The 27,592-nt window shown below is 39.9% G+C and overlaps 3 protein-coding genes across 5 annotated transcripts; 2 read left to right on the forward strand and 1 right to left on the reverse strand.

The window, feature by feature from the left end:
- The first annotated feature begins 1,252 nt into the window (after positions 1-1,252).
- Positions 1,253-5,974, forward strand: ccdc173 (coiled-coil domain containing 173). Its single transcript, XM_034693171.1, has 9 exons — positions 1,253-1,457; positions 2,839-3,047; positions 3,155-3,328; positions 3,410-3,615; positions 3,728-3,884; positions 3,962-4,101; positions 4,192-4,384; positions 5,277-5,441; positions 5,558-5,974. Exons 1-9 carry the CDS (start codon positions 1,409-1,411, stop codon positions 5,909-5,911), a joined length of 1,647 nt encoding a protein of 548 aa, XP_034549062.1. The 5' UTR covers positions 1,253-1,408; the 3' UTR covers positions 5,912-5,974.
- A 1,248-nt stretch (positions 5,975-7,222) lies between these two features.
- On the reverse strand, positions 7,223-14,647 carry ppig (peptidylprolyl isomerase G (cyclophilin G)). Its single transcript, XM_034694495.1, has 13 exons — positions 14,469-14,647; positions 13,043-13,126; positions 12,723-12,797; positions 12,523-12,630; positions 12,258-12,302; positions 12,082-12,169; positions 11,933-11,962; positions 11,695-11,834; positions 11,415-11,592; positions 11,149-11,334; positions 10,965-11,055; positions 9,841-9,980; positions 7,223-9,695 (listed from the first exon to the last, which is right to left on the reverse strand). The coding sequence occupies exons 2-13, from the start codon at positions 13,101-13,103 to the stop codon at positions 8,690-8,692; spliced, it is 2,148 nt and encodes a 715-aa protein (XP_034550386.1). The 5' UTR covers positions 13,104-13,126; positions 14,469-14,647; the 3' UTR covers positions 7,223-8,689.
- fastkd1 (FAST kinase domains 1) lies at positions 14,558-27,315 on the forward strand. Of its 3 annotated transcripts, none has more exons than XM_034694493.1 (15): positions 14,558-14,673; positions 17,307-17,745; positions 17,831-17,899; positions 18,181-18,306; positions 18,393-18,791; positions 18,890-19,000; positions 19,627-19,758; positions 19,838-20,324; positions 20,405-20,519; positions 20,593-20,721; positions 20,830-20,961; positions 21,057-21,170; positions 26,561-26,705; positions 26,789-26,903; positions 27,010-27,315. In XM_034694493.1, the coding sequence occupies exons 2-15, from the start codon at positions 17,411-17,413 to the stop codon at positions 27,103-27,105; spliced, it is 2,505 nt and encodes an 834-aa protein (XP_034550384.1). In that variant the 5' UTR covers positions 14,558-14,673; positions 17,307-17,410; the 3' UTR covers positions 27,106-27,315. The 3 variants fall into 3 exon arrangements, with proteins under 3 accessions (XP_034550384.1, XP_034550383.1, XP_034550385.1); XM_034694492.1 differs by lacking the exon at positions 14,558-14,673 and adding an exon at positions 16,616-17,168; XM_034694494.1 differs by lacking the exon at positions 14,558-14,673 and adding an exon at positions 16,833-17,134.
- Positions 27,316-27,592: the final 277 nt, after the last annotated feature.

Raw genomic sequence — 27,592 nt, forward strand, 5'->3', positions numbered from 1 at the left:
AATGAGAATCATTCTGTCTCATGTTTTCTCTTGGTTACACTAAAGGTCAGTTCAGGAGAGTCCATTTTGTTCACTCCTAATTTAACAGACGCTGTTCATCACCTGACTCATTAGGCTGCACGTGACACCCCAGCCCCACCACTTAATCTTGGAGCAAGCACAGTAGTTCAAAATGCCTTGTCTCAATCGCACATTATCTACATCTGCTTTAACACTAGAATGTGAATCATATGTAGTTTAAAGTCAGAATTTATATGAATGTCCTACCTTCATATGTGTGTCTCTGCATTCATTGGTCTGGAAAATGAAATAAAAAGGGGAATAAATGAGAATACTGAAATAAACCAAGGCCTTTTGTTTTCAATGTTGTCAAATGAATCTATGGCTAGATTAAAGTGCAAAAAGCTGCATTTACTCCACGCCATCCTCTCATTTTCTTTTTATCATTAATCTTTTTGTTGCATTTTTTCAGTATTTCTTTGTTTACCACAAGTTAACAAATTATATACAAGTTATACAAAACCAACAAAGAGAAAAATACAAAAAATGATATTAAATAAAGAAATAATAATAAGAAACTGTGCAATCAAGAAGATGAACATAAAAAACAAGGTAAATAAACAAAGAGTGTAAATAAACAGAAAAAAAGAGAGCATTCCTCTTCCTCTTGGTGATGTTTAGAGGTTAACATGTATAGTATTTATTTCATGTCACAATATTACTTTTCTTAATCATACATGACTTTCATTAAAAATAGAGGGCAGATTAATTGCACATCAAATACCAACATAGTCCCCTTCTCCAATCATTTCCAGATAAGGACCCCATATAGATCTGAATACTTCATTATTGTCATTATTCATTCTGTAGATAAGCTGTTCAAAAGAAGCTATCCTGGCCAGTTCATCTCTCCATTCACTAAAGCAGATCTTCTGTTTTGATTTCCAATGCCTCAGCACTATCCTGCATCCTGTTATAAAAGCTAATTTCACCCAAAAAGACATTTTTGAGGGCAAAAAAGAAATCTCCTTTTACTTCCAGCTGAGTTTGTTTTACATGTAAGGGTTGTTTCACTTTTAGCACCTCCAACAAAACCCTAAAATAAACAGTAAGCATTTGTATTTTAAGTTACATTTTAAACTCAGGGCTTTCAATCACATTATTTTACAATGGGATTTATTCTTTCCTCTGCTGATGTGAAATAGAGACACACAGCGCTCCCTGTCGTCCATCAGCAGAACGGTGAAGTGTTGCCTGGATACTATGGATACAACGCAACAAATGCGGACATACAGACTCAGCTTTGTTTCAACTGCAGAGAGTAAAAGCTATCGGAGTAAAAGATTCTTGAGAATAGTTTTACTCTGCAGTAGTGTTTATCCGTTTTGCTGTCATACATAAGAAACACATGGCCTCGGTTGTTCAGCACGGTCGACGAAGAGGCTCCAGTCGAAGAGGTAAGAGTTATAAACATTATTCTTCAATGACAGTAAGCTGGAGTTGATGGAAAACAAACATCCTGTAACTACGCCTTAGTTGGTGACAGCAGTATTTAAGTCCCGATAAAGCAAACAGAACAAAATTGCAATTTATTTTAAACACTTAATTGTAATTAATTAGAGGGAAGGTTTAATATGACTCATTAAAATGACGTTTATTTTGTAGGCCTAAAGTACATAAACTGATTTCCGTTTTGGTTAAAGTAGAATAAAGTTACCCATAATAATCTCAGGTACACTTAGAGTGAAAAGCTTATTTTTTTAATTTGCCATAGTGTTTTTATTGAAGTTTATAAACACAGAAATACAGCTTTATCATTCATCGTTTTCCACTTTCACAGCTATATGGCTGTATCTCAAGGTTTAACAAATGGACAAACAAGACAATAACAACTAAACAAAAATGAAAGAAAGATCATTGTAATAATACTAATTACAAAGCTTCTCTAAATCAAACAATGCTATTCAATTTGAAAGAAACAAAATCAAGGTCAGTTGGCATATATTAAGGCAAAATGAAAGAATCTGCATTTCTACATGGATTTTGGGACTGCAGTGTTGGATGTTTTTCAACATAATCAATGAAGGATTTCCAATTTGTTTCAAAAACATGTTCTTTGGCTCTCTGGATGTGTGTTATTTCTTCTAATCGGAGGGTTGACAACATTTGATTTAACCAATGGGTGGTACTGGGTCTGTTAGTGTCTTTACAGTTTTTTTAGTTATTTAAAGGAAGCTTCTTTTAAGTTGCTGAGGAGTTTTTTAGGGGTTATGACAGTGATGACTCTTTTGTTAATGGCCTATACAAACAAGACCATTAGCCAAAAGGACAATTTCTATACTGTCATTGTTATAGCCTGTAATTGCTGCAAGGGGGGAGGTGTCAGATGAGGCAATTTAAAACAAAGGGAAGAAAAACTTTTTGGATTTCTTTCCACAACAAATATTCATAATGAGTGACATATCAGATTGTATGAAGAAAGAATGCTTTTTGATTTGTCAGAAAACAACATTTACACATGTACAGGACAAGATAAGCAGAGTTATTAGAGATATTTGTCCACAGGGAGCGCCAACATTTACACAAACAGACAACTCCTCAGAAGCACTTTTAGGCAGAACCATAAAGAATGTGACAAAAGTTGTAACATCAATGTCATTATTCAAATGATGGGTCCAGGCATTCACAAGGGGATGAATAAAGATTGGCCACATATCATCCTGGATAGAATTCCATTACATAAATTACTGTTTTTAACTAGGAATCAGTTTCTATATTTAAAAAAAATTGAGTTGTGAACTCATTAACTTCTTTTGGTATTTCCATCTTTTTGTTTAGTGGTTTCAGCTGATGATGCCAACAGAATGACCCAGCCACCAGACCTCCAGCAAATCACCGTCTTATCTAAGGCTGAATGGCGGAGGATTCAGGATGAACTGAACCAAGTTAATAAAGACAATGAGAGTATGAAAGAGGAGGAAAGACAGAGAGAAAAACTCCATATGCAGTCAAAGGAGATGGTGAAAACCTGGTCCAGTACCATCGCTGTAAGTTGTCCAAACAAGGGTTTCTGTCGGATTAAAGATGTGCTCATAAAGTTGCAGAGTTAATTTATTCTGCAAGTTAACACAATTTATATTAACTTACATTAAAGGGTCAAAGGCAAAAAAAGCTACAGGCAAAGAAGATCCGGGAGCAGATTGAGGAGGAGAAAAGGATGCAGATTGATAAAGAAGAGGCTGAATATCGGAAGCAGAAGAAGAAAGAAGCCATTGAAAAAGCCAAGACTCAGCTCTATTATCAAACTGACCGTGTTAAAGGATTACATGTTAGTATGGTTTGAGACCTTTACTCTCTTTTATGAAATGTATGACAGTGTGAAGTGGAATAATTGTTGCTACTTTTACAGAGTGCCCTATTGCTGACAGAGGTGCTGAAGGAGAGGGATGCCCAGGTTGAGTTGAAGCAAAGAATCCAGAATGCCTCCAAAGATGTGGACAGAAAATTCACAGATATAGTGAAGATCAGAGAGGATGAGGCCTTGAGGAAGGAGGAGGAGAAAGCACTTGAGAAGAAGCTTGAAAGACAGGCAGTTGTACATGACCTGAAAACTCAGTAAGTCTGACATCAGAGTTAAAAAAAAACAACTGCTCATTTAAAAAAGCAAGAGCCTGATGAGATACAAAAAGAATCAGCTTCATGAGAGGATCTCTGCTTCTCTCTATAGGATCAAGGACAAGAAGCAGCTGAAAGAGCAACACAAGATAGAGAACAAAAAAGACGGAGAGGATACCCAACGTCTTCAAGAACTCTATCAGTTGGACCAGAGAATGGAGGAAGAAAGATTAGAAAGGCAGAAGAGAGACCTGATGCACACTCATCTGGTAGCTTCCAAGCAGTACAGCTTGTCTAGTAATTGCATTCTTACATATATTCACTATATTAAGCTCTGTATTTGCAGGAACACATCACCAACAGAAATCTGATTAGAGCGGCTGAAGCACAGAAACAAGAAGCTGAGGAGCAGCAAAGGAAACTTTTTCTGACTGCCAAACAGAAAATGTTGAAGCTGCGGACAGACAGAGAAAAACAATTGTTCAAGTAAGAGCAAAAAAAAAAAGTGAAGACCTCTGTGGTATGTGTTTGTGTTACAAAATGCAAGAATAAGAATGGACCACACTTCTGTTTCAGTGAGGCTCAGGCGTGTAAGGAGTCGATCATGGACAAACTGACAATCCAACAGCAGGAGTTAACTGACAGTGAGGACACGAGGATCGCTAAAGCTGTGGCTGAGCAGGAAGCAAAACAAGCACGTCAGCAGCAGGAGGAATGGGAGAAAAAGGCCAAGATGCTGGAATCCATCGCTGTGCACAGAGAGCTCATGGTAACACAAACACAGATGCTGCACATGGGTCATTTATGGAGGGTTTTAACTAGGGATGCACGGTATTGGATTTTTTGCCGATATCTGAAATGCCGATATTTTACAACTCATTTAGCCAATTACCGCTATACCAGTATTTTTTTCCGAACACCTAATTGCAGGGATCATCAATTCTCTTCTGCATTGGGGCGCTGGTGGCCTAGCGGTCTTAACGCCCCACATACAGAGACTTGTAGCAGGGGTCAAATGGGCTCAACACCTACAGTCAGAGCCGTGGGAAGTGGCTTAAGTTGGGGGTGCTGTAGTAAGAGGTGCAATTTTTTTTTCTTTTTGCAATTAGGTTACTTATCCAACTGATAGGCTATAGTGCACATACATTTTATTTTTATTTATCTGGTTTGAATACAAGCTTTCAAGAGAACTTTTCATTATAAATTCACAAATTGCAACTTCCATTCCCCGTTGTACAGCAAAGAGCATACAAGCCAAACCTGGTAAAACAGGCCCAAAAGGCTTTTAAGCAGGCACACACACAGGGCCCATGCACTGGGTTATTTTAAAATGAAAATTTATTTAAAATTGCTATAATTATTTCTCAAATCTTCCTCAGGCATTACATTTTCAGAAAATAATACAATGAAAAAAAAAACTGATTTATTGTGTTAATTAATGTATTTGTTTCAACTTATTTATGCATCCAGAAAAAAATGTGTGATGCCTTTTCCAACAGTGGGTGCTGCAGCACCCTCAGCACCCCTTCTTCCCACGGCCATGCCTACAGTGTGTGTATGGTTTTCTCCTATTATGAAACCTTACACCTGAGACTAATGTCGGGCCTAACAAGGGTTTTTACAGGGTTATTGACACATCTGTTCTAAAACTATTTCATCAGATTAAAGAAAAGGAGCAGAGGGAAAGAATGGCTGAAAAGATCACCAAAGAAAGATTTCAGGCCATTAAAGAATCTGACACCATTTTTTCTGAGAAACAAAAGCTGAAGGCTCAGAAGATTAAAGACGATGGGAGAAAGTTAAAGGACTTTAACGCAGCACAAATGGTGATGTTGAAACTATCTTTCATTTATCACACATATTATCATTTAGTTATAGTTATTGGCTTTATTTTGAGAAGAAACAGAATTCCTAACACCTCTCCTTTGCTTTTTAAATACAGGCTGAAAAACTATCCAGAGGTCAGCGGCTGAGAAGAGATGAATATGAGTTTGAAGCAAAGAACGCTGAGCTCGTGGCTGAAGAGGAAATCCAGTTTCAGCAGTATTCACAGCAAGTCATTAATGCAGCATCAGAGGCTCAGCGAAATGTGGTCCCGCTTTTCAAAGCTGCAAGGGAAGGGTACGGTGGAGGACTGGGCCCTGTCTATGGTGGAGTCAGACCTAGCTACCTTGTTCAGGACGGGACTGGTGCTCAGATGCCCAAATATGTGTCTGGTGTCACTCAGGACATGAAAAAGCTTCATGAGGCTGCAGATATTGAAGAAGCAAAAAAGAGACTGGGATTTACATGGTGAGCTGGTCCAAGCTGGAAATTTGGTTTTAAGATTGTTTCAATAAAATTCTTTGAACCAACTGAATATTTTAGTAATATATACACAATATGTAGACATACAGTGTCTGAAACTACTCCCTCACTCACTAAGGGGGATGCTAAATTGGGATTTTGGACACTTATGAATTGTCATCCTTTTGCATTGTATTATATCAAATATACAGATGCAGTGCTGTGAAACATTCACATCCAAACCATTGCATTATTTTATGAAATTAATGGTTTGCATGGTGAGTCCAATCACACCATAAATGCAAGTTATGTGCCCCATTTGAAGGCCAAGTGTCGTGTACCCAGGTACAGTAACATGGGCCTTAGACAATGTTCCTTGATCTCAAAGACAATTATTATGAACTGATCAAAATACAAGATGTCCTGTGGATATTTACCACCCGGTGCAAAAACATCTGGGCCTTAATTTGTGCATCAGTCTACACAAAGTCTTGTGACCCCCACTGTCCCTCAAAGTGATTTAATGTGGCTTCATTTAGCTGGTCTAGAGAAAATGAGCCTACCACTGATGCTTTTGATAATTAACTGTTCACTAACCCTAAACTTAGGAGTCATCTAAAGAAAGAAAGGCAGAAAACTCATTACATGTTCTATTTTCAAGGTTTTAATTTCAAGTTTAGCTACTATATTTGTTGATATTATTTACTATGATGGGTAAAATTGACTATTTTTTAGATAACTTAAAAAAAACATTCTGGAAGACATCTCACAACCCCCTATCTGTGTTTCGCGACCCCCCAGGGGGTCCAGACCCATACTTTGGGAACCCTTGGTCTACACTGAACCAGGCCTCTTATCAACACTGAATTAATTAAACCTGTCCTTGGATGCCTGAAATTTGAACAGTGCGGAGTGTATTCCACACCATAATGTGTCACTGTAATCACTGTTTATTACTACTTAATACTTTAATACTGCCTTTAATTACCACTATTTACACCATTTGTAACATTTTTATATATCTTAATTTTTTTATTCCATCTTCATTTATCTATTTTTATTCTTACTTATTTAAGCCTATTCTTGATTGTACTTATGTCTGGGTTGCTGCAACAACTTAATCCCCCCCCCCCCCCGGGGATCAACAATCAATATCTTATCTTATCTTATCTTACTGTAACCATGGATGCTAGTGATGCAAACAGTAGACTGTGTTTGGGACACTAAAGTCAGAATTTGAAATGTTTTTAATTAAAATCAAAGTCCAGCCTTTTGATTCATTCAACACTGAGGTGAAAAATAAAACACAATTTACACAAACTGATTTTTTCATCTTGTAATTACAGCATCACACTGTTTTTTTTTTTCATTCAAAATAACAAGCCAGAGGTATCTCAAAACTGGTTAACAAATAGGAGTAAAAGGTTGTGGATTTACAAAAAAAAATAAAAAAAGTCATGGTTGCACATTTCATCCAACAATGACTAGGGAAAGCATGCAAGCAATAAAGAGTTGTCTTTCAAATTGCGGTAAAAAATAAAATTGGACAGAAATATTTTCCAAACTTAAAGCTCTACATTATGAATACCATCTGTGTTACAGAAAATTCAAAGAAACTCTCTGCAGGGCATAAAAAAAAGGACATTAAAAGGTTGTTTCGGAGTGAAGTTTAAATATGCCTTTAAGGAACAGTCAGAGTGAAACTATAGCAAAGAAAAAATATAATTTACCAAAGAATCCAAATGAATAAAATCCTTCAACCTGCCGTCCTCCTCGCGCATACAATTAAAAGAATACCTGTCCTTTTTTTTCTGCCACTTTAACAGCACAAACTGGGAATTTCCTCATCAGTCACAATTCCTTTTCCTTAAAATGTCCAAGCAGCTTTAGCTTCCCATCAGCAGAGAAATGCACGTTATGGGGAAGAGAATCCACATCTTCCATTCAGAGCCAAGGTGAAGCCCAGAGTTCAGCCAAAGCTCACGTGGTGCTGTAGTCTCAGTCTTTGCACATTTAAGTGGGATTCAAAGTTTGCAGTTTAGTTTACTTGTTGTTTTTCAAGCAAGGAAAAAAAAATATTCAAAAGAGTTTAGAGCATAGATTGATAAGTTGGATGACATGACAGCTCTACAAGAGTGAAGCCAAAACATTTAGAGCTCCCCATGCTGACAGACTGCAGTAAAGGTCACACAGTTTGCCTCCTCCATGTTGTCAGATGGGATACTGAACTAACTCTGCCATTAAAATTGACTTGACACAAACATTTCTTAAACAGGGTTTCTTTCATTAAAGTTATTTCCTATCAGGTGATTTGAGCCATATTGGCAGCTTTGTTCACCGAGAAGAGGCAAAAACTTGATGTGAGGAGACGCAACAAAACCTAACAAGAATCGATTTACTGTTCATAACCGAGTGATCTTTGCTGTTTTACTCACAAGTTAAATGTGTGTTTGGGTTTCGGGGCAGGAGGTCAATACTGCAGCTCAACCAGTCCAATCACTACAGCTTGGGGATGCGCAATGTCAGCAACATCTTGGGGCTTTTTGGCTTCACTTTTGTAAAACTGGAGGACGTGGACACAAGTTTTCTATCTTTATATACAGTCCATCAGTTTGAGCCATCACGTAAGCACTGGCTGTAGTTGATTATTTAGCACTGAATGAGTGATGTGATTAAGTGCCACTCTGGAGGGGAAGCTGGAGCTGCATACTACACTTATAATGGTAAAAAAAAAAATAGGGGAAGGACTTTCAAACCTTCGCCTTTCTTTTAGGATATGCTAACAGGCTCAGTCGCTGTCAGAGCTTGAGCTGGAGCTGGATTTATTCCTCTTGCTGTCGTTTCTGTCGCCTTTACCTTTTGTACTATCAGGTTTGGGCTTAGCTGGACTTCTTCTGTCTCTTGATCTTGATGTACTTCTTTCTCTTCCCCTTCTGGCCTCTGGACTCTTTCTGCTCTTCCTTTTCCCGTCTCTGTCGCTGTCAGAGCTGCTGCTGCTTCGTCTTCTCCTCCGGTTGGCAGCCTCTCTGTCTCTGTCCCTTCTATTGGATGAGCGGTCCTTGCTGCGGTCTCTCTTGTCGCTCTTGCTTCTGGATCGTCTGCCTCTATGAGAGTCTCTGGGCTTACTCCTGTCAGGACTTCTTGACCGGCGTTCTTTATCCCTGGATGATCCCCGCCTCTTACTCTCTTTTTCAAAGTTGTGCCTTCTCTCCTGACTCTTGCTACGCTCTCTGCCCTTTTCTCTGTCTTGGTCTCGTTTTTCTTCTTTGTCTTTGGAAGCTGAAGGTCTACTTTTATCCTTATTCCTGCTACCAGACCTGTTCCTATCTTTTGTAGTTGATCTCTCCTTGCTTTTTGACTTTGTCCTTGCTCTCTCCCCATTTCTTCCTTTGTCTTCCTCTTTATTCTTCTTCTCTGGCTCATGACCCCTCTCTCTATCTTTACTATGATTTGATTCTGACTCCTTCTCTTTCTTGCTAGCACTTCTGTCTTTGCTCCTTGAGCGCCCTCTTTTATTATCACTTTTTTGCTTCTGCCCTTTCTCTCTGCTTCGGGACCTCTTACTTTTTTCTCTGCTTTTACTGCGACTTTGAGATTTGTCCCTTTTCTTTGACTTGTGTTTGCTTTGCTTCTCGTCCTTCTCATCAGCATCCCCGTCCTTACTTTTGGACCTATGTGACCGACTTTTCTTGTCTTTTTTACTCTCAGTTGTGTTTTCGTGTTTAGCGTTGGACGTGCGTCTCTCTCTTCTCGGAGCTTTGGCAGCATCATCCTTGGCTTCATTCATGTCCCCTCTGTCAAAAGGAACACATGACAAAACATTTATTCAAGAACATTTCTGAATTTTCTCAGGAGAGCAGATTTGACTTTCTTTCAATATTATCAAAGCAAATCTAACGGGTGCTAATGAACTCTTAAAAAGAAAAGTGAAGTTGTTACCTGTCACCCTTAATCCAGCGCTCCCCAGTGACTGCCCTCATCCTCTGACGATGCATCTCCTGACGCCAGTGTGGAGGGGTCTCACTGCGCCGAAAACGATCCCTGGACCTTGAACGAGAGCGCGATGGAGTGCGATACCGCTAGATTGGAGAAATGGGAAATCAGTTACTTTTGTTCCACAGACTCTAAACGTCACTAATCAAATCTTTGTGACTGGTGAAAGTAAATATCATGACTAGGGGTGGGAATCGAAAACCGGATCCGACTTAGAACCGGTTCCAATTGATCAATTCCATCGGAATTGTACACCTCAAATGTTATCGATTCTTCTTAACGATTCATTTACCAGTACGACGTCACGTCACGTCGCTGTACGTTGCATTACGTCACACACTCTGTGACGCAGAACTCCTTCAACCACGAGGAAACACGGAGAGGAAGAAGCAGTCTAAAGCGTGGCTTCATTTTAGTAAAAGAGATGAGAACAATGCCGTGTGCAATCAGTGCAACGCTGTCATCTCATGTAAAGGTGCAAATACCTCAAATATGCTGAAGCATTTGTCGACTCGGCCTCGAAGCTTGGGGTTCGCGTCAGGCCGAAGTGGAGAAGGGTTCCATGTGAACATGTTCGCGTAGGGGGTTTGCCGAAAATGAGGCACCGAGAGCGGGTAAAATACCACAGAGATGACCCCCAGAGGAAAAGCGTTTTACCTCTCCAAATTCAAAGTATTTTCATCCAGGCTCCAGGGGCCACGTCCGGAATCACACGACCGAGAATGAGGTCAACCTATTGTTCAGTATGTTCAAGTTGAATATGTTCATGTTCAGTCTTGTGCAGACATAATTTTGGATTTAATAAAATGGTTCCTTTTGGTGTAGAAGACTGTAAAACTACTTTTTTCCCCTCAAAACAATACTCAGGAAATGTTAGGAGAATTGATATGGGATTGGATTGTTAAGTAGAATCGACAATGACACTGACATTGATAAAATCGTATCAATTCCCACCCCCAATCATGACTCATAGCCTTTAAAGCAACTTCAAAAATTAGAGTTTCATTGGATCCGTCACAAACTGGACAAAAATATCTGTTGGGCATCCCTTATTGCTGAAGTGGACCTACCCTTGGACCCCTGCCCTTGATTTTCCTCCCAGATCGTGTCATCACCAGTCGTCTGTTAAAGGCTGACTGAGAATTATAAGACAGGCCAGAACTGGGGAGAGAGAAAGAACCAAGGCATTATAATCAAGCAATGATTTAGAGTTTGGATGTTTGTCAAATAAAGCTGTTGTTCAAGCAGACTAACCTCTCTCTTGGTCTTTCTTCTTTCTTCCGTTCATTCTTTTCAGACTCCTCTTTGGGGTTTTGCACAGCCTGTGGACTCCTCCTCATAAGGAAGCGGTTTTCTGGGATGGGGGGAATTTCTTCAGGACGTACAGTAGAGGTAACCAAGTCTTCTTGTTCTTTTTCTTCAGCACTTTCTGCATCAGACCTAGAAAAGCATTTCAGGGTACGGTTATCAACTTGAGATGCTGTTTCCGTTGCACAATCACAAAGAAATAAGTGACTTACTTTTTCTTCTCCTTCTTCTTCTGTTTCTTTTTAAGCTTTTTAGCCTTCTTTTTTTTCTTCTTAGAATCTTTTTCAGATTCTTCAGAATCAGAGGAGGACTTAGATGAACTATCAGAGTCGCTGGAGCTACTGCTGGAACTGGAAGAGGCTCGCTCTTTCTTTTTCTCCTCTTTTTTTGCTGCAAAGAATTAAGAGTTGTTGCACAACATAAGAAACTGTATCGACAGGTTGAAGTTTGAAATGGATTGTCAGGTACAAAAAATGCTTCTCACAAACAAACCTTTAGACTTAGGGATGAGCTCTCCACAGTTCATCACTTTCACGTCAGCATACGGTCGGCTGTTAGGGTCCGTTTTCTGGTTTTCCATAGTTTGAACGACCTCTTGGCCAGAGATCACATGACCAAAAACTACATGGACGCTGAGAAATTAAGAGTTGTTTAGAGCTTCAGTTATAACTTAGCTGATCTTTATGTAACCAAACACTATGCAACTAACAGGCCTTTCAAGAAGACTTACCCATCCAGATGTGGTGAGGGTTTAGTCGTACTGAAGTGTCACAGCAGGCCATCCAAGGAAACAAAAAAGCACATCAAAATTTAGTTGGCTTTAGAATTAACTAATACTGTGTCAAATCTTACATTTGTAGAAATAGACTTTGTGCTTACATGAAAAACTGTGATCCATTAGTGTCTTTGCCCCTGTTTGCCATAGACAGCAGGTACTCCTTGTTGTGTTTAACAGCAAAGCTTTCATCTGGGGGAAAAGGAGAAGATTGTACTGCCATCTTGAAGCCAACGTCGCTTGGGATAACAACTGACAGCTCTGACAGTGGCCTCTTTACCTTCAAAAAAGCCTCCATAGATGGATTCGCCTCCTCTTCCGTTACCTACGATGTCAGAAAAGAATGAGAAATTAGAGACGGGTAGTTGTGGAATCATTTCATTTTAATACTATTGTGAAATCATAAGCCTCAAGTGTACTTTGTGTTTTATGTCAGTAACAAAACAACGGGTTAATGCACTACATCATAACCTTTTTAGATAGCTGATAATTGGACCATATGTGTTCTTCGTTTAGCACACAACTCCTCATATAATGCAACTTACCTTCACTGAAGTCTCCTCCTTGAATCATGAAGTCTTTGACAATTCGATGGAACAGGCATCCTTTGTAGTGGAGGGGTTTTTGGGTTCCTTTCCCGACGCCTTTCTCACCTTAATGAGATCACATCGCATATCAATATCAAACTGTGCTTGGAAGTTAAAACTTTTGAGTCACATTCTAGTGGATAAAACTCTATATTCACCTGTGCAGAGGCATCTGAAGTTTTCACATGTTTTGGGACACATGTCTGAGAACAGTTCCACCACAACTCTGCCGACTATGAAGAAAGAGCATCAATGCATCATAACAAATCTATTAGTTTATTTTGTTTATTATAACTACACACAATTCAACAGCTGCATAATCTAGATCAATCAAAATTAAGTAGAATTTGGAAACCAGTTTAAACCATATGGAAAGATTTTCAACTATAATAAAGATAGAGCCGACTAACAGACCGACAGATTAGTTCATTTCAACTCTAGGTAATGTAAAGAAGAGGGACTGAGGTTTTTCTCTTACCGAGCACATTATTGATTCCAATGTCAATGAAGCACCGAGGGCGCTGAGCCTTGATACCCATGATCACCTTTACTGATCAAACACCTGTAGGAGAGAGACAGATGATACATTGAAGACTTATGGACTAATTACTCTCTAGCACGCATTAAAAAAAGAAAGAAAATACTGCAGAACTATTGGGTCTGGCCAACAGAGTGATTCTTATGACCAGGGATGTCAAACATACAGCCCGCGGGCCAAAACCGGCCCACCAGAGGTTCCAATCTGGCCCGCAGAGCAACTTTGCAAAGTGAAAAAGTTACAGAGAAGACTTTAATTGCAGTATTTAAATAAAAGTAACTACTATTTCAGATTTGTCCTCTGGGGGTCGCATAAAATCATAGTGCTGACTGAGCGCCCTGAACAGCGCTTTTTTTCTCAAAGTGAGAAAATAGATTACTTCCTGTTTGCATAATCTGGTTGAGATTCATTAAGACTTTTTAGAGCACTATAAGATGATCCACTAACTACTAACACTAGCACTTACACCTCTGCATACAACACTGTCCAGCAAGCAAACTGTTCATGTTGGAGCTGAGGGGTCCAAAATAATCAACTTTACCTTCTTCATTATTATAATCTATCTGTTCTTTTGCAGTAAACATTACACTCTGTGTCAGGTGAATGGGTAACCTGTGTGTTTAACGTGTTCGTAGCAGGTTTCAGGGCTTGAAGAGAAAAACTATGAGACTCATCATGGCAAAAAATACAACAGCTGTTTTTGTAGAAAGATAGTTTCAGAATGTACTTGTACTTTTTTTGCACTAAAACAAAGGGAAGCATTTAGAGTTATCACTACCTAAAGGTTATTATGTTATGGTTTTACTGGTCAGGCTCATTTCAGATCAACTACAGCTGTATGTGGCCCCTGACCTGAACTGAGTTTAACGCCCCTGTTTATGACTGTTCGCCACTGCAAACCATTTGTTGTAGAATAAATAACCAGCATGTTAACTGTACACCATTTCAAATCATGTAAAATATATAAAATAGATTAATTCAGGGTTATTGAACCAGTTAACACAGCGAGCACAGCTGGACTATATGCAACACTAGGTTAGCTCATGCTCGTTTGTTTGTACCTCGCATGCTACAGTTAGCTTATTAGTATCGCTTTCTCGGTGTCAGTTGTCCGTAGAGCAGATTACAAGTGCAACACTTCGACTTTCTTAATAGCAAATACTCTCCTTAAATACTGATCAGTCATTATTTTAGTCATTAAAGTCTAAGATTGGCGCACGGTCACCCACAGCATCTACCTAAACTTAGGCCTGGTGTTAGCATTAGCATTGAGCTCTTATTCTACTACACAGCTAAACCATACGATTTAGATGAATGAACGATAAACATATATTACTGAGATAAAGCTGTTACACAATAGTGTCACCTGGAAATGTAATGATATTACTCCATGCAACGGGCAGTCCTAACGAACGATGAAGATGAAGTTTCATTCAGTGGTTGGCTCTACGTTTTCTAAAGATGGCGCGGCAGGGACGTCAATGTATTCAGAGACGCGTGCGCCAGTCAAAGTAGTGCGGCTCGCTGCTTGGAGGAGGAGGGAGAGTCTTACCCTGAAACTGGTCTGTCAGGTACGACTCTCTATCTATCTTTCAAATTGATTATTCATCTACTTTCAATTGTTTATCGAAAAATTCAGCAACTGTGATTAAAACCAAGTGGTGCAATGAGAGTAAATGTTATAGGAGGGGCATAATGTTCCTCATTTGGTTTCGGTTTCACGGGAATTATCTGTCTTATTTAGTGCCGTATCAGTTTAGTACGGTGGCCCTGAAGGGCAAAACAAGTTTATAAAAGATGAAACACCTTTACAAAGTTGGAGACAGATGTATATTTAAGTAAACAAAATTACAAAATCAAAACACTTTTACAAGCAGTGAGACAATTTTACAAACGGTGGAACACTTTTACCATTTCTGAAACAAATTTACATTTAATTTTAACGGAAAGGGAATGTACCAAATACCAGAAGTGATCTGAAAGTGATCAAGTGAGGGGTCATTTAGTTTGTGTGGATGGAGAGAAACCAAACGGTGTGACCTTTGGTACTGGATCACTTCCATTATTTGGTACATTCCCTTTCCATTAAAATTAAATGTAAATTTGTTTCAGAAATGGTAAAAGTGTTCCACCGTTTGTAAAATTGTCTCACTGCTTGTAAAAGTGTTTTGATTTTGTAATTTTGTTTTATAAAATGTAAAAATGTTTTCCAAAATGTGAATTTGTCTCCAACTTTGTAAAAGTGTTTCATCTTATGTACATTGTTTTGTCCTTCAGGGCCACTCTCTATCGTTGTGCTTATATCTTTCAAATTGATTATTTATCTACTTTTAATTGTTTATCGAAAAATTCAGCAACTGTGATTAAAACCAAGTGGTGCAATGAGAGTAATTGTTATTGAGGGGCAGAACATTCCATATTTTCTTTCGGTTTCACGGGAATCATCAGTCTTATTTGGTGCCTTATCAGTTTAGTACGGTGGCCCTGAAGGGCAAAACAAATTTACAAAAGATAAAACACTTTTACAAAGTTGGAGACAAATTTACATTTTGGAAAACATTTTTACATTTTATAAAACAAAATTACATTAGCAAAACACTTTTACCAAGGCCAAAACAAATTTACATTTAAGGAAACAAATTTACAAAAGATGAAACACTTTTACCATTTTTGAAACAAATTAACATTTCATTTTTACGGAAAGGGAATGTAGCAAATACCTGAAGTGTTCCGGAAGTGATCTGAAAGCGATCGAGTGAGGGGTCATTTAGTTTGTTTTGATGGAGAGAAACCAAACGGAGATGGACATGGTTTACATATTAGGACATCCTGGGGTCTCAGAGTGAGGTGTCAGACCTCAGATGAAAAAGCATCATGTTTCTGTAAAAGCTCCGTCATATCTCTGCAAAACCTTCATCATGTGTCAGAATCCAGATGAAATGGCCTCAGACCACATAGCCTCAGACTAAACGGAGTCAGGCTAAACGAATGCCACATTTTAAGGATTAAACCTGCTGTGGGCGGACAGGATACAGGAGAGCAAGTCTGAACACACTGGTGAAGAAGGCCAGCTCAGACCTGGACCCTGTGGAGGTGGTGGCTGACAGGAGGATTATGACCAATCTGTCGTCTTTGATGAACATTTCTTTTTTAGATATATATTCTGATAGATTAGATATATATTGACATAGAATGGTCTAGACCTCCTATGTTTGTAAAAGCCTCTTGAGATAACGTTTGTTGTGATTTGGCGCTATACAAATAAGGATTGATTGATTGATTGATTGATTGATTGATGATCAAAGGAGTCAGACTCAACGGTAAAAGTGTTCAGTTGTTTGTATAATTGTCTCCAACTTTGTAAAAAGTGTTTCATCTTTTGTAAATTTGTTTTCTTAAATGTAAATTTGTTTTGGCCTTGGTAAATATGTTTTGCTGATGTTATTTTATTTTATAAAATGTAAAAATGTATTCCAAAATGTAAATGTGTCTCCTACTTTGTAAAAGGGCTTCATCTTCTGTAAATTTGTTTTGTCCTCTAGGGCCACCTTAGTTTACAGTTCTGCTTCATTCGTCCCTGTACAACCGCCTGATATCAGTAAACACACATTTGTTAAAATGCTATTTTGTGGAGAGATGTATATTACAAAAACGCCCTCTAAAGACCGTTTAACATACAAAGTATGAAGAAGTCGCTGCCCGACAGGCAAAACCCAGGGTACCACTTTTCCCTCATGTCGTTGTGTCACTGGCTACGGAAGTGAAACGTTATAACACACATGCTGTGTAATTTTGACTTTGAACAGGGATTTTAATGACACTATTCTATTTGTGTCAGATAAACAAAGTTTGAATCTCTTTAAACTACATAAATGAAGCTACGAATCCAATTAGCAGGGGTAATATGGGGTTGCCAATCAATTAAGGTGATTGTTTCTCCATCCACGTGAATACCGTGTTAGCAATCTGAACTTAGCAGCTGGTAGCTAACTTCAGTGTAGTGGTGCACCAGCTGGATGTCACTGGGAATCTGTGAGTGGAGTTTTTTTGCGAGATGAAACCCGAGGTCAGCATGTCATGCGAAACAAAGTTTATGTTATAATACACGTTTTGTCTTTATGCATAACTTTATAGTTTAAACCATAACCAAACATAATATAGGGCATTGTGATAAAGGTTATGTATGTGTTTTCTGTACACACAGGTCCCAATGTTGCATCTATCCTGCAGTTCTTTCATTTTGGATGTGATCTCATCTGCCTGAGGGGGCCTGTTTGATCGATAATAAGGTGGATAGTGGATGGAGGAATGTTTCGGCTCCGGTGTGTGAATTCCTCCCTTCGGAGGCTCTTCCATGGGGGGACAGTAAACAGAGACCAGGTTCTAGAGCAGCTACGGGTTTGCTCTGTTGAAGACCAGGTTTTTGATGTTGTGGGCAAGAACAAGGCCAAGCTCACAGTGAACCATGTTGGCCTGGCTGTGGGGATGCTGTGGGAGTTTCAGAAGGAGAAACCAGAAGTTCTCAGGACTGTCAGTCTCATCAAGAACCATCCACAGTTTTTGACTCTCAGGGTTTTGGCTGAGAACAAAATTGCTCTTATGGATGATTCTATGTTGGTCGACATGCTTTACAGATTCCTGAGGTACATTAAGGTAGAAACATTCACAGTTGAACTGAATTATAATAAGGCTGTCATGATAACATAATTTAATTGTTCACATCTTTAGATTTAATGTGGATCCACATGACTCTCTTGTTCAACAAATGGTTTCAGAAGCATGGCTCAGGATCGACAGGTATGATTATTTTTCATTTTTTACTTTCATCAGTTTATTTTTAGTTAATGAGATGTATGGCTGCAAGTAACAAGCATATCTATTAATGTGGCAGCTTCATTTTGTAATGACTCAATACATGCCAAAAAAAGTAGTGAAAATGAAGTCAATTTGAAAATGACAAACCAAAGATAAAGCTAAAACCAGTGAATGTTGATTTAACATGTTGGGCATTGATTACGATATTCTGTGTTTAATTTTTAAGCACTAATCAAATGATTCTCTTACATTTGATTTTGCAGATTTCAGATGGCATCCCTGTCCAAGCTTGCCACCTGTCTAAACGATCAATACCTTCAACACAGCCCTCTGATGGGACACATCACTAATATTCTGGATCAGAGGCTGTCGTCTATTGATGATGTCAGGTTGGTGTATGAAGTGGTATAATTAAAGATAAATTAAATATAAGAATTTCATGTTGTGTGTTAACTGTCTGGTTGTGTTTTCCCAGGATCCTGTCCACACTGATGATAAGTGTGTCTTCTCTGGTGTCCCCCCGGCTTCGTGACGCCCTCATTACTAGGGCCGACATTCTGCTGGACACCTTAAATAGCTCACAATTTAACAACCCAAGGAGAGTAGTGCAGTTCCTGCGCAACATAAAGTACAGCCACCGGCCTCTGCTGGAGAAGTGCAACAAGATGATATTGTGCAACGTTCCCAATATGGACGCAGAGAACATCAGCGTCATCATGGGGCTGTATCAGTCCCTGCAGTTCAACAACTGTGACTTCAGGCTGGCTGTGAAACAAAGACTTATAGAGATGATTGACTCCAGTACAGATCCTGTCTCCTTCACCAAACTGTTTGTCGCTCTGGCTCCGATGGCCAGTCAGGAGATCAGAGAAGGGTTGGTATCATTATTTGAGATGATCCGTTCATGGAAATCCAACCCACTGATCAGTTCTTGAATCTCACAGGTCTCTAATGTGTTTTAATACTTATTAGATTGGAGAACACCGCCCTCCTGTATGCTGATGAGTTTAGCGCACACCAGGCTCTGGCTGTAGGTGACACTCTGGAGGAGATTCAGAGCAGGAATCTTAGCTTAATCAACAAGTAAGTTCATACCTGCTGACTCTTGAGTTATTTCAAGCTCCTATAAGGTGTATTTAGCTGCTTGCTTTGTTTACATTTTCCACTGCAGAGATTCAAAGTGAATGTTGTGTTTGACTGGTAAAATATAGTAGGGTGAGATTTTTTTAACAGCGAACACTGCTACTCGTGTACGAACAATGGAGCAATAGGGCCACATTTTAAAAGAAAAAAACATATTTTGAAAACAGTCCTGGAATAATGAGATTATAATCATTTATAAAAAAATTTAGTATAAACATAAAAAAATGTCCAGCAATGTTTAAAAAATCCTCTTGTAAATCTTAAAAAAAAAAGATTGATACCGCAGGTCTTCTCTACCTGCAGTGGTCAGACTATATAACCAATAATATATATAATATATATATATATATATATATGTTGTAGATATGCTTATTTTTTACCTCTTTAATTTGAACTTTAATTGCTTATAACTTTTTAATAGTTGTTACTTTATAGGCTCTTGTTTGCTTTATATATTTTTTCTTTTTTTTTGCACTGTCTACCTTGTTACTGTGACACTTGAATTCCCCCGTTGTGGGACGAGTAAAGGACTATCTTATCTTATCTTATTGTTATTTTATTTTCAGAATTGCTTCAATAATCCAAAGAAACCTCCACGTCTACAAGCCAGTGGAAGTGGCCAGAATCACCCAAGCCCTCTTAATGTTGCAATACCAGAACCCTGAACTCTACAACAAACTAAGAACTATTTTGATCAAGTAAGTTCTTTGATAAATGATTCAACTTTTCTGATCTTTTAATATTGAATAAAACAAGACTAAGTATTTTGTCTTTTAGCTTTTTGCAAAGCAGCGTCTTCCCCTGTGAGGTCACCATGCTGACCCGAGTCCTCTCCATGCTGCCCTGCCCACGACTCGACGAGGGCGTCCTCTCCCGGGTTGAAGCGGTGGTGTCACAGTGCAGCCTAAACGACCTGAACACCATAGCTGTTGTCGTGGCCAAGTGGGTGCGGAATGACCCCTCCTACCACCACAACACTCCCAGCAAGTTTGTCCGCCTGCTGCAGACCCTGAACCGCTGCGGGCACCAGAGGCTGCAGACGGCTGACCGGCTTGACCTGTTGATGGAGGAGCTCAAGTACCTCTCAGGGGAATGGTTTGAGGAGATGCTGGTGGAGGAGACGATGGTGACGCTGAAGAGGATGATGGATCAGATGAACTGGAGCAATTTGCCTGACCTGACCTTCTTCTTAACTAGATTAAATCACCTGAACCCTCCTTTAATGGAGCAAATCGCCAGTGTGGCCATTAGAGACATTGAAAAGGTGCTGCAATGAACATTACAACATATAAAGCTGTATATAATGCAACTTGGATCAACTGAACCATTCTTTTTTCTTTTTAGATTCACCCCACCGCATTATATGCCATCATGCTACCTTTCTCTGTGCTAAATTATGATTCTGTAAAAGCAGACGAGTTGTATGACGTTTGTATACAGCGCATCACTCCTCATATCAGTAAGTGAACCAGTTAGCACATATTTTTTTCTCTATTTTAAGCTGTCTCTTACCCGTTTCCCTGTGTTCGCAGGCACCTTTGACCCACATCTGTTGGTCCTCCACACATATGCCTTTGCTGTGGCTGACACTTTCCCTGAGGAACTCATAAGACAAATCTTCAATATAGACTTCCTGGGAAAGCTGGATGCTCAACTAGAAAGTATGTCCCACTGCCTGCAGTTGTGTTCAGAATATAACTGCTAGACTTCAGCCATAACAAAGTGAATGAGACCAGTGTGCTAATGTTGTTGTTACTTACTTTCTGCAGCCCTGCCCGATACCCTCAACATGAGGACCAGACTACGTCTCATGGAGCTCAATCGTGCCGTATGTCTAGAGTGTCCTGAGTTTCAGGTGCCTTGGTTTCATGAGCGCTACTGCCAGCAGTTACAAAAGAAAGGTAAAAGACATGCAAAGAAATTACCATCTGATTTAGGTGTGTTTTCAAATGAAAATGTTAGTTTTTTTTAATGTGATATGCCAAAATGTTTTCAGGAGGTGGCACCCTCAGTCCAGCACAACAGCAAATCCACAGAATGCTGGGTGAAGTTCTTGGGGGAATAAACTGTGTTAGAGGAGCAGTTATCACTCCATATTATTACACAATAGGTGAGTATCACTGTTATTTTCAATCAATTGACAGGGTTCCCACGTGTCCTGGAAAACCTGGAAAACAGTTGACCAGTTTTCCAGTACTGGAAAACACCTGGAAAATGGGAGAAAAAGTAAAATGTCCTGGAAAATCACATATAGTCCTGGAAAATTATTCCAACATGGCTGCGTTTGACCTGACCCGATTAACAAAACACATCCCCATTCATTGAAAGTTGAGTGCACGCTGTGCTGGAAAAGACAGAGACACTGTGCAACTTTTTTCACATCTTTCTCCTTCACTTCATAATCATGCATTCACAGAAAACAGGGGTATATTGTTTATGTTTTATGGTACATTTGGCTCAATTACAGTACTGTAGCTCAGTTGTTCTCAAAGTAGGGTCCTGGGACCCCTGGTGGTCTGCAAACCATAGCGTGGGCGTCCATGAAATAATTTGAATACATTTCTAGTAAATCATAAAATTGTGCTGTGTCATTACAAAACAGCATATACACCATTGTTATGATACCATTTCGTGATTTGAAGGGATATGTGAGTCTTGTTACTGTTAATTTTCTGAAAGCGTTTAAGATTAATTACTTGAAAAGTATAAATGCTGTCATGTTGAGTCCACAAGGAATGAAATGACCCTCTGTTTTAAGTGTTATCTGTTTATCACTATGGTACAGGTCTGAAGTATTTACATTGATACGCTTTACAATACAAATAGTTCCAAGGGCAACTAAGAGTGCAAATGGTAGGAAGCATGTGCTTTAGTGATGGGAAGTTGGGCTCTTTTCAGAGAGCCGGCTCTTTTGACTCGGCCCCCAAAGAAGAGCCGGCTCTTTCGACTCCCGAACGGCTCTTAATTTAGGATCTTTTGTAGCCGTATATTTTACCTTAACTTTGCAAAAAAATAATGGTTTGTGTGTTGAAAACCCTTTTACGTAGTGTTCTTATGAGAAGCCTTATAATTACCCAATTGTGTGCATTTATTCTGTTACAAAATCATTCCCACCCTGATCCTAGGGTTATGATTAGGGTTAGGGTTTTGGTTAGGGTTAGGGTTAGGGTTGGGTTGTGATTAGGTTTAGGGTTGGGGTTAGGGTTAGGGTTAGGGTTGTGATTAGGGTTAGGGTTGGGGTTAGGGTTAGGATTGTGAGTAGGGTTAGGGTTGTGATTAGGGTTGGGGTTAGGGTTAGGGTTGTGATTAGGGTTAGGGTTGAGGTTAGGGTTAGGATTGTGAGTAGGGTTAGGGTTGTGATTAGGGTTAGGGTTAGGATTGTGATTAGGATTAGGGTTAGGGTCGTGATTAGGGTTAGAATTGTGATTAGGGTTAGGGTTGTGATAAGGGTTAGGGGTGTGTTTAGGGTTAGGGTTGTGATTAGGGTTAGAGTTAGGGGTGTGTTTAGGGTTAGGGTTGTGATTAGGGTTAGGGTTGTGATTAGGGTTAGGGTTACTGTTAGGGTTAGGTTAGGGTTTGGGTTAGGGTTTAGGGTTAGGGTTAGGGTTGTGATTAGGGTTAGGGTTACTGTTAGGGTTAGGGTTTGAGTTAGGGTTAGGGCTTAGGTTAGGGTTAGATTTAGGGTTAGGGTTGTGATTAGGGTTGTGATTAGGGTTAGGGTTTTGATTAGGGTTAGGGTTGTCATTAGGGTTAGGGTTAGGGTTGGATTGTGATTAGGGTTAGGGTTAGGATTGGGTTGTGATTAGGGTTAGGGTTTGGGTTAGGGTTAGGGCTGTGGTTAGGGTTAGGGTTAGGATTGGGTTGTGATTAGGGTTAGGGTTAGGGTTGGGGTTAGGGTTAGGGCTGTGGTTAGGGTTAGATTTAGGGTTAGGGTTGGGTTGTCATTAGGGTTAGGATTGGGTTGTCATTAGGGTTAGGGTTAGGGTTAGGGCTGTGATTAGGGTTGTGATTAGGGTTAGGGTTAGGGTTAGGATTGGGTTGTCATTAGGGTTAGGATTGGGTTGTCATTAGGGTTAGGGTTAGGGTTAGGGCTGTGGTTAGGGTTGTGATTAGGGTTGTCATTAGGGTTAGGGTTAGGGTTAGGGTTAGGATTGGGTTGTCATTAGGGTTAGGGTTGGGTTGTGATTAGGGTTAGTGTTTGGGTTAGGGTTAGGGTTTAGGTTAGGGTTATGATTAGGGTTAGGGTTGTGATTAGGGTTAGGGTAAGGGTTTGGGTTGTGGTTAGGGGTAGGGTTAGGGGTTTAGGTTAGGGTTAGATTAAGGGTTAGGGTTGTGATTCGGGTTAGTGTTTGGGTTAGGGTTAGGGTTTAGGTTAGGGTTATGATTAGGGTTAGGGTTGTGATTAGGGTTAGGGTAAGGGTTTGGGTTTGGGTTGGGGTAGGGTTAGGGTTTTGATTAGGGTTAGGGTTAGGATTAGGATTAGGGTTAGGGTTAGGGTTAGGGTTAGGATTAGGGTTAGGTTTAGAACCAGAACCAAACTCATGCAAACAGAACCAGAATCAAAATCAACCAGAACCGAACCAGAACCGAACCAGACCTGAACCAGAGCCGAACCAGAACTGAACCAGACTTGAACTTGAACTAGAACCAAACAGGAACCGAACCAGACCCTACCAGAACCGGAACCAAACCAAAACCATACCAGAAACGAACCAGAAACGAACCAGAACCTACCAGAACCGAACCAGAACCGTACCAGAACTGAACCAGAACCGAACCTAACCAGAACCATACCAGAAACGAACCAGAACCGTACCAGAAACGAACCAGAACCGTACCAGAATTGAACCAGAACCGGAACCGAACTTAACCAGAGCCATACCAGAACTGAACCAGAACCGAACCGAACCAGAACCGAACCAGAACCGTACCAGAACCGTACCAGAACCGAACGAGACTTGAACCAGAACCAATCCAGAACCGAACCAGACCCAAACCAGAACCGCACCAGAACTGAACCAGAACCGGAACCGAATTGATTAGGGTTGGGTTGTGATTAGGGTTAGGGTAAGGGATAGGGTTAAGGTGATGTTTAGGGTTAGGGTTAAGATTATGATTAGGATTAGGGTTAGGATTAGGGTTAGGGTTAGGATTAGGGTTAGGGTTAGAACCAGAACTAAATTTAAGCATACAGATCCAGAACCAAACTTATGCAAACAGAACCAGAATCAAACTCAACCAGAACCGAACCAGAACTGAACCAGACTTGAACTTGAACCAGAACCAAACCAGAACCGAACCAGACCCAAACCAGAAACGAACCAGAACTGAACCAGAACCTACCAGAACCGGACCAGAACCGTACCAGAACTGAACCAGAACCGAACCGAACCAGAACCATACCAGAAACGAACCAGAACCGTACCAGAATTTAACCAGAACCGGAACCGAACTTAACCAGAACCATACCAGAAATGAACCAGAAACGAACCGGAACCGAACTGAACCAGTACCAGAACCGAACCAGAACCGTACCAGAACCGTACCAGAACCGTACCAGAACCCAACCGAACCAGACTTGAACCAGAACCGAACCAGACCCAAACCAGAACCACACCAGAACTGAACCAGAACCGGAACCGAATTGATTAGGGTTGGGTTGTGATTAGGGTTAGGGTAAGGGTTGGGGTTAGGGTTAGGATTAGGGTTAGGGTTGTGATTAGGGTTAGGGTTGTGATTAGGGTTAGGGTTGTGATTAGGGATAGGTTAAGGGTTAGGGTTGTGAATAGGGTTAGGGTTAGGGGTGTGTTTAGGGTTAGGATTAGGGTTAGGGTTAGGGTTGTGATTAGGGTTAGGGTTGTGATTAGGGGCAGGGTTAGGGTTAGGGTTGTGATTAGGGATAGGGTTAGGGTTGTGATTAGAGTTGTGATTAGGGTTGTGATTAGGGTTAGGGTTAGGGTTAAGATTGTGATTAGGGTTAGGGTTGTGATTAGGGTTGTGATTAGGGATAGGGTTAGGGTAAGGGTTTTGATTAGGGTTAGGGTTAGGGGTGTGTTTAGGGTTAGGGTTAGGTATTGTTATTAGGGTTAGGGTTGTGATTAGGGATAGGGTAAGGGTTAGGGTTGTGAATAGGGTTAGGGTTAGGGGTGTGTTTAGGGTTAGGATTAGGGTTAGGGTTAGGGGTGTGTTTAGGGTTAGGGTTATGATTAGGGTTAGGGTTAGGGTTGTGATTAGGGTTAGGGTTGTGATTAGGGTTAGGGTTAGGGTTGTGATTAGGGATAGGATTAGGGTTAGGGTTAGGGGTGTATTTAGGGTTAGGATTAGGGTTAGGGTTGTGATTAGGGTTAGGGTTGTGATTAGGGATAGGGTTAGGGTTGTGATTAGGGTTGTGATTAGGGTTAGGGTTAGGGTTTAGATTGTGATTAGGGTTAGGGTTGTGATTAGGGTTGTGATTAGGGATAGGGTTAGGGTTAGGGTTTTGATTAGGGTTAGGGTTAGGGGTGTGTTTAGGGTTAGGGTTAGGTATTGTGATTAGGGTTAGGGTTGTGGGTAGGGTTAGGGTTTGGGTTAGGGTTAGTGGTTAGGGTTTAGGTCGGGGTTAGGGTTGTGATTAGGGTTAGGGTTGTGATGATCCTGGAAATGTCCTGGAAAATGATCTCTGGAAAAGAGTGGGAACCCTGATTGATCAAATAGGGATGTTGTGAAGTGACTGGTTGTTTAAACTGAAATTTGTATTTTGACTAACTGACTGGTCTGAAAGTAAGGAAACACTTAGATAATTGGGCAAAATTTATTTAACATGGCTTAACATTGGATCACAGAATCTGCAGGTAAATTCTGTCAAACTGGTTTCCTGACTGCGACTACCTCTAGCAGAACTGGCACCCCCAATTTTTGGTCCTGCTTGTAGGCCTTTGCTGGTTTTGCGTAGCTCCAGTCGAATGGTTACATTCTATTCACCAGACACAGCCTTACACATTTGACCAGCATTTTTGGCCTACAATAATAACATTTTTTATATCTTTAACAAACTAGTAATTCTGGTGCTGACTGGCAAAGTGCCAACACTGCCAAAGTTTCTTTCAATTTAAAGAAATCTAGAGAAATGAGTTGCATTTTAAGCCCAATAGTTGGTGGCTATGCAACATTTGGGTGACAGCCGTCTTTGAAAATCAGCAACAACATATACGTATATTCATAATATTATTGCATTTTGATAAAATCTCTAAACTCTTTACACCTTGTTGAACTAATTTCCTAGATCTCAAGTTAATATATGAATACATTTCAAGTTATAAGTCCCAATCCCATGTTTTAAGGCACAGTCACTTTACTTCTGCAGTTCATGAAAATTACCCCATCTCGAGCTAGGCTGAATAATGCTCTGAAATAAGAAAGGCAGTCTAATACAGCACTGTTAGGTTTTATATGGTACTGAATACACAAAGAATATTAATATGATGCAAGTATATTTTGTGACTTTGTTTTTTGTCTTGTCAGACTTTGAATGCATTCTGGACAAAGACATGCACCCGCTGCCTTACAACGAGCCGAGTACTCTGCAGATTTCAGACATAGGAAAGGTTCACTGGGGGCCAAACTCACTGGAAAGCAGTGGGAATGAGCTGCCACCTGGAGCTCAGCGGTAAGGGATGTCTTTGAAACGTTGATAATCAGACTGTTTAAATGTGAAATATCTTTGATCACCTTTTTTTACTCATCATTCAGAGTTGCTGTGGACTTTCTTGATTCAAAGTTATTCTGCAAGAACCATCACCATATGAAAGGCGAAGCCCTGATGAGAAAAAGACACCTGGAAATTCTGGGATACCGCGTTGTCCAGGTCAGAAAACACATTTTGAGATCCATGTTCTATTGTACATCTACACTGGAGTGCACTAAACATCACAGAAGACCACTCTTTGTAAATTCATTTTCTTATTCTACAGATTCCTCACTTTGAGTGGAACTCCATGGAGCTGTCAACGCAGGATGCTTGGAAGGAATATCTGAAGAAGAAAATATTTGGAGAGCTCTCTTCTTGAAGGCCTTATTTACTGAACTATGAAGGATGTTACATTCAAAACTGAGCTTTAACATTTCCTAGGCCAAAACACTTAAGGGGCTGGGAAAAAAAAGATATACATCAAGTGTTCCTTAGGTTGACATGAATCTACCTCATTCATGATGAATGAGATTTTGTATTGTGTGCTTTTGTATGAAAATTAGTATTTTAAATAAAATACAAACCTGCAGTTCCTTTTTTATTAATTCATATTTCTTAAGGACTAAAATAGTACAACCCTTTGAAAAAGCTGGGAAACTGTTAAATGTAGACAAAAACAGTATTTGATCGTTTTCAAATAATTTAAACCCTAATTAATCAGAAGATAGTACAACATATCTAAAGTTGAAACCAAAAGTTTTATTGTTTTGTGGAAAATATATGCTCATTTTAAATTTGCCAGCAACACATTTCTGCTTGACTGGACTGCAGGCAGGCCAGTTCAGCACGTAGACTCCTTTACTAAG

Source organism: Notolabrus celidotus, chromosome 10 (genome assembly GCF_009762535.1).
Source record: "Notolabrus celidotus isolate fNotCel1 chromosome 10, fNotCel1.pri, whole genome shotgun sequence".
Classification (NCBI taxonomy): Eukaryota; Metazoa; Chordata; class Actinopteri; order Labriformes; family Labridae; genus Notolabrus; species Notolabrus celidotus.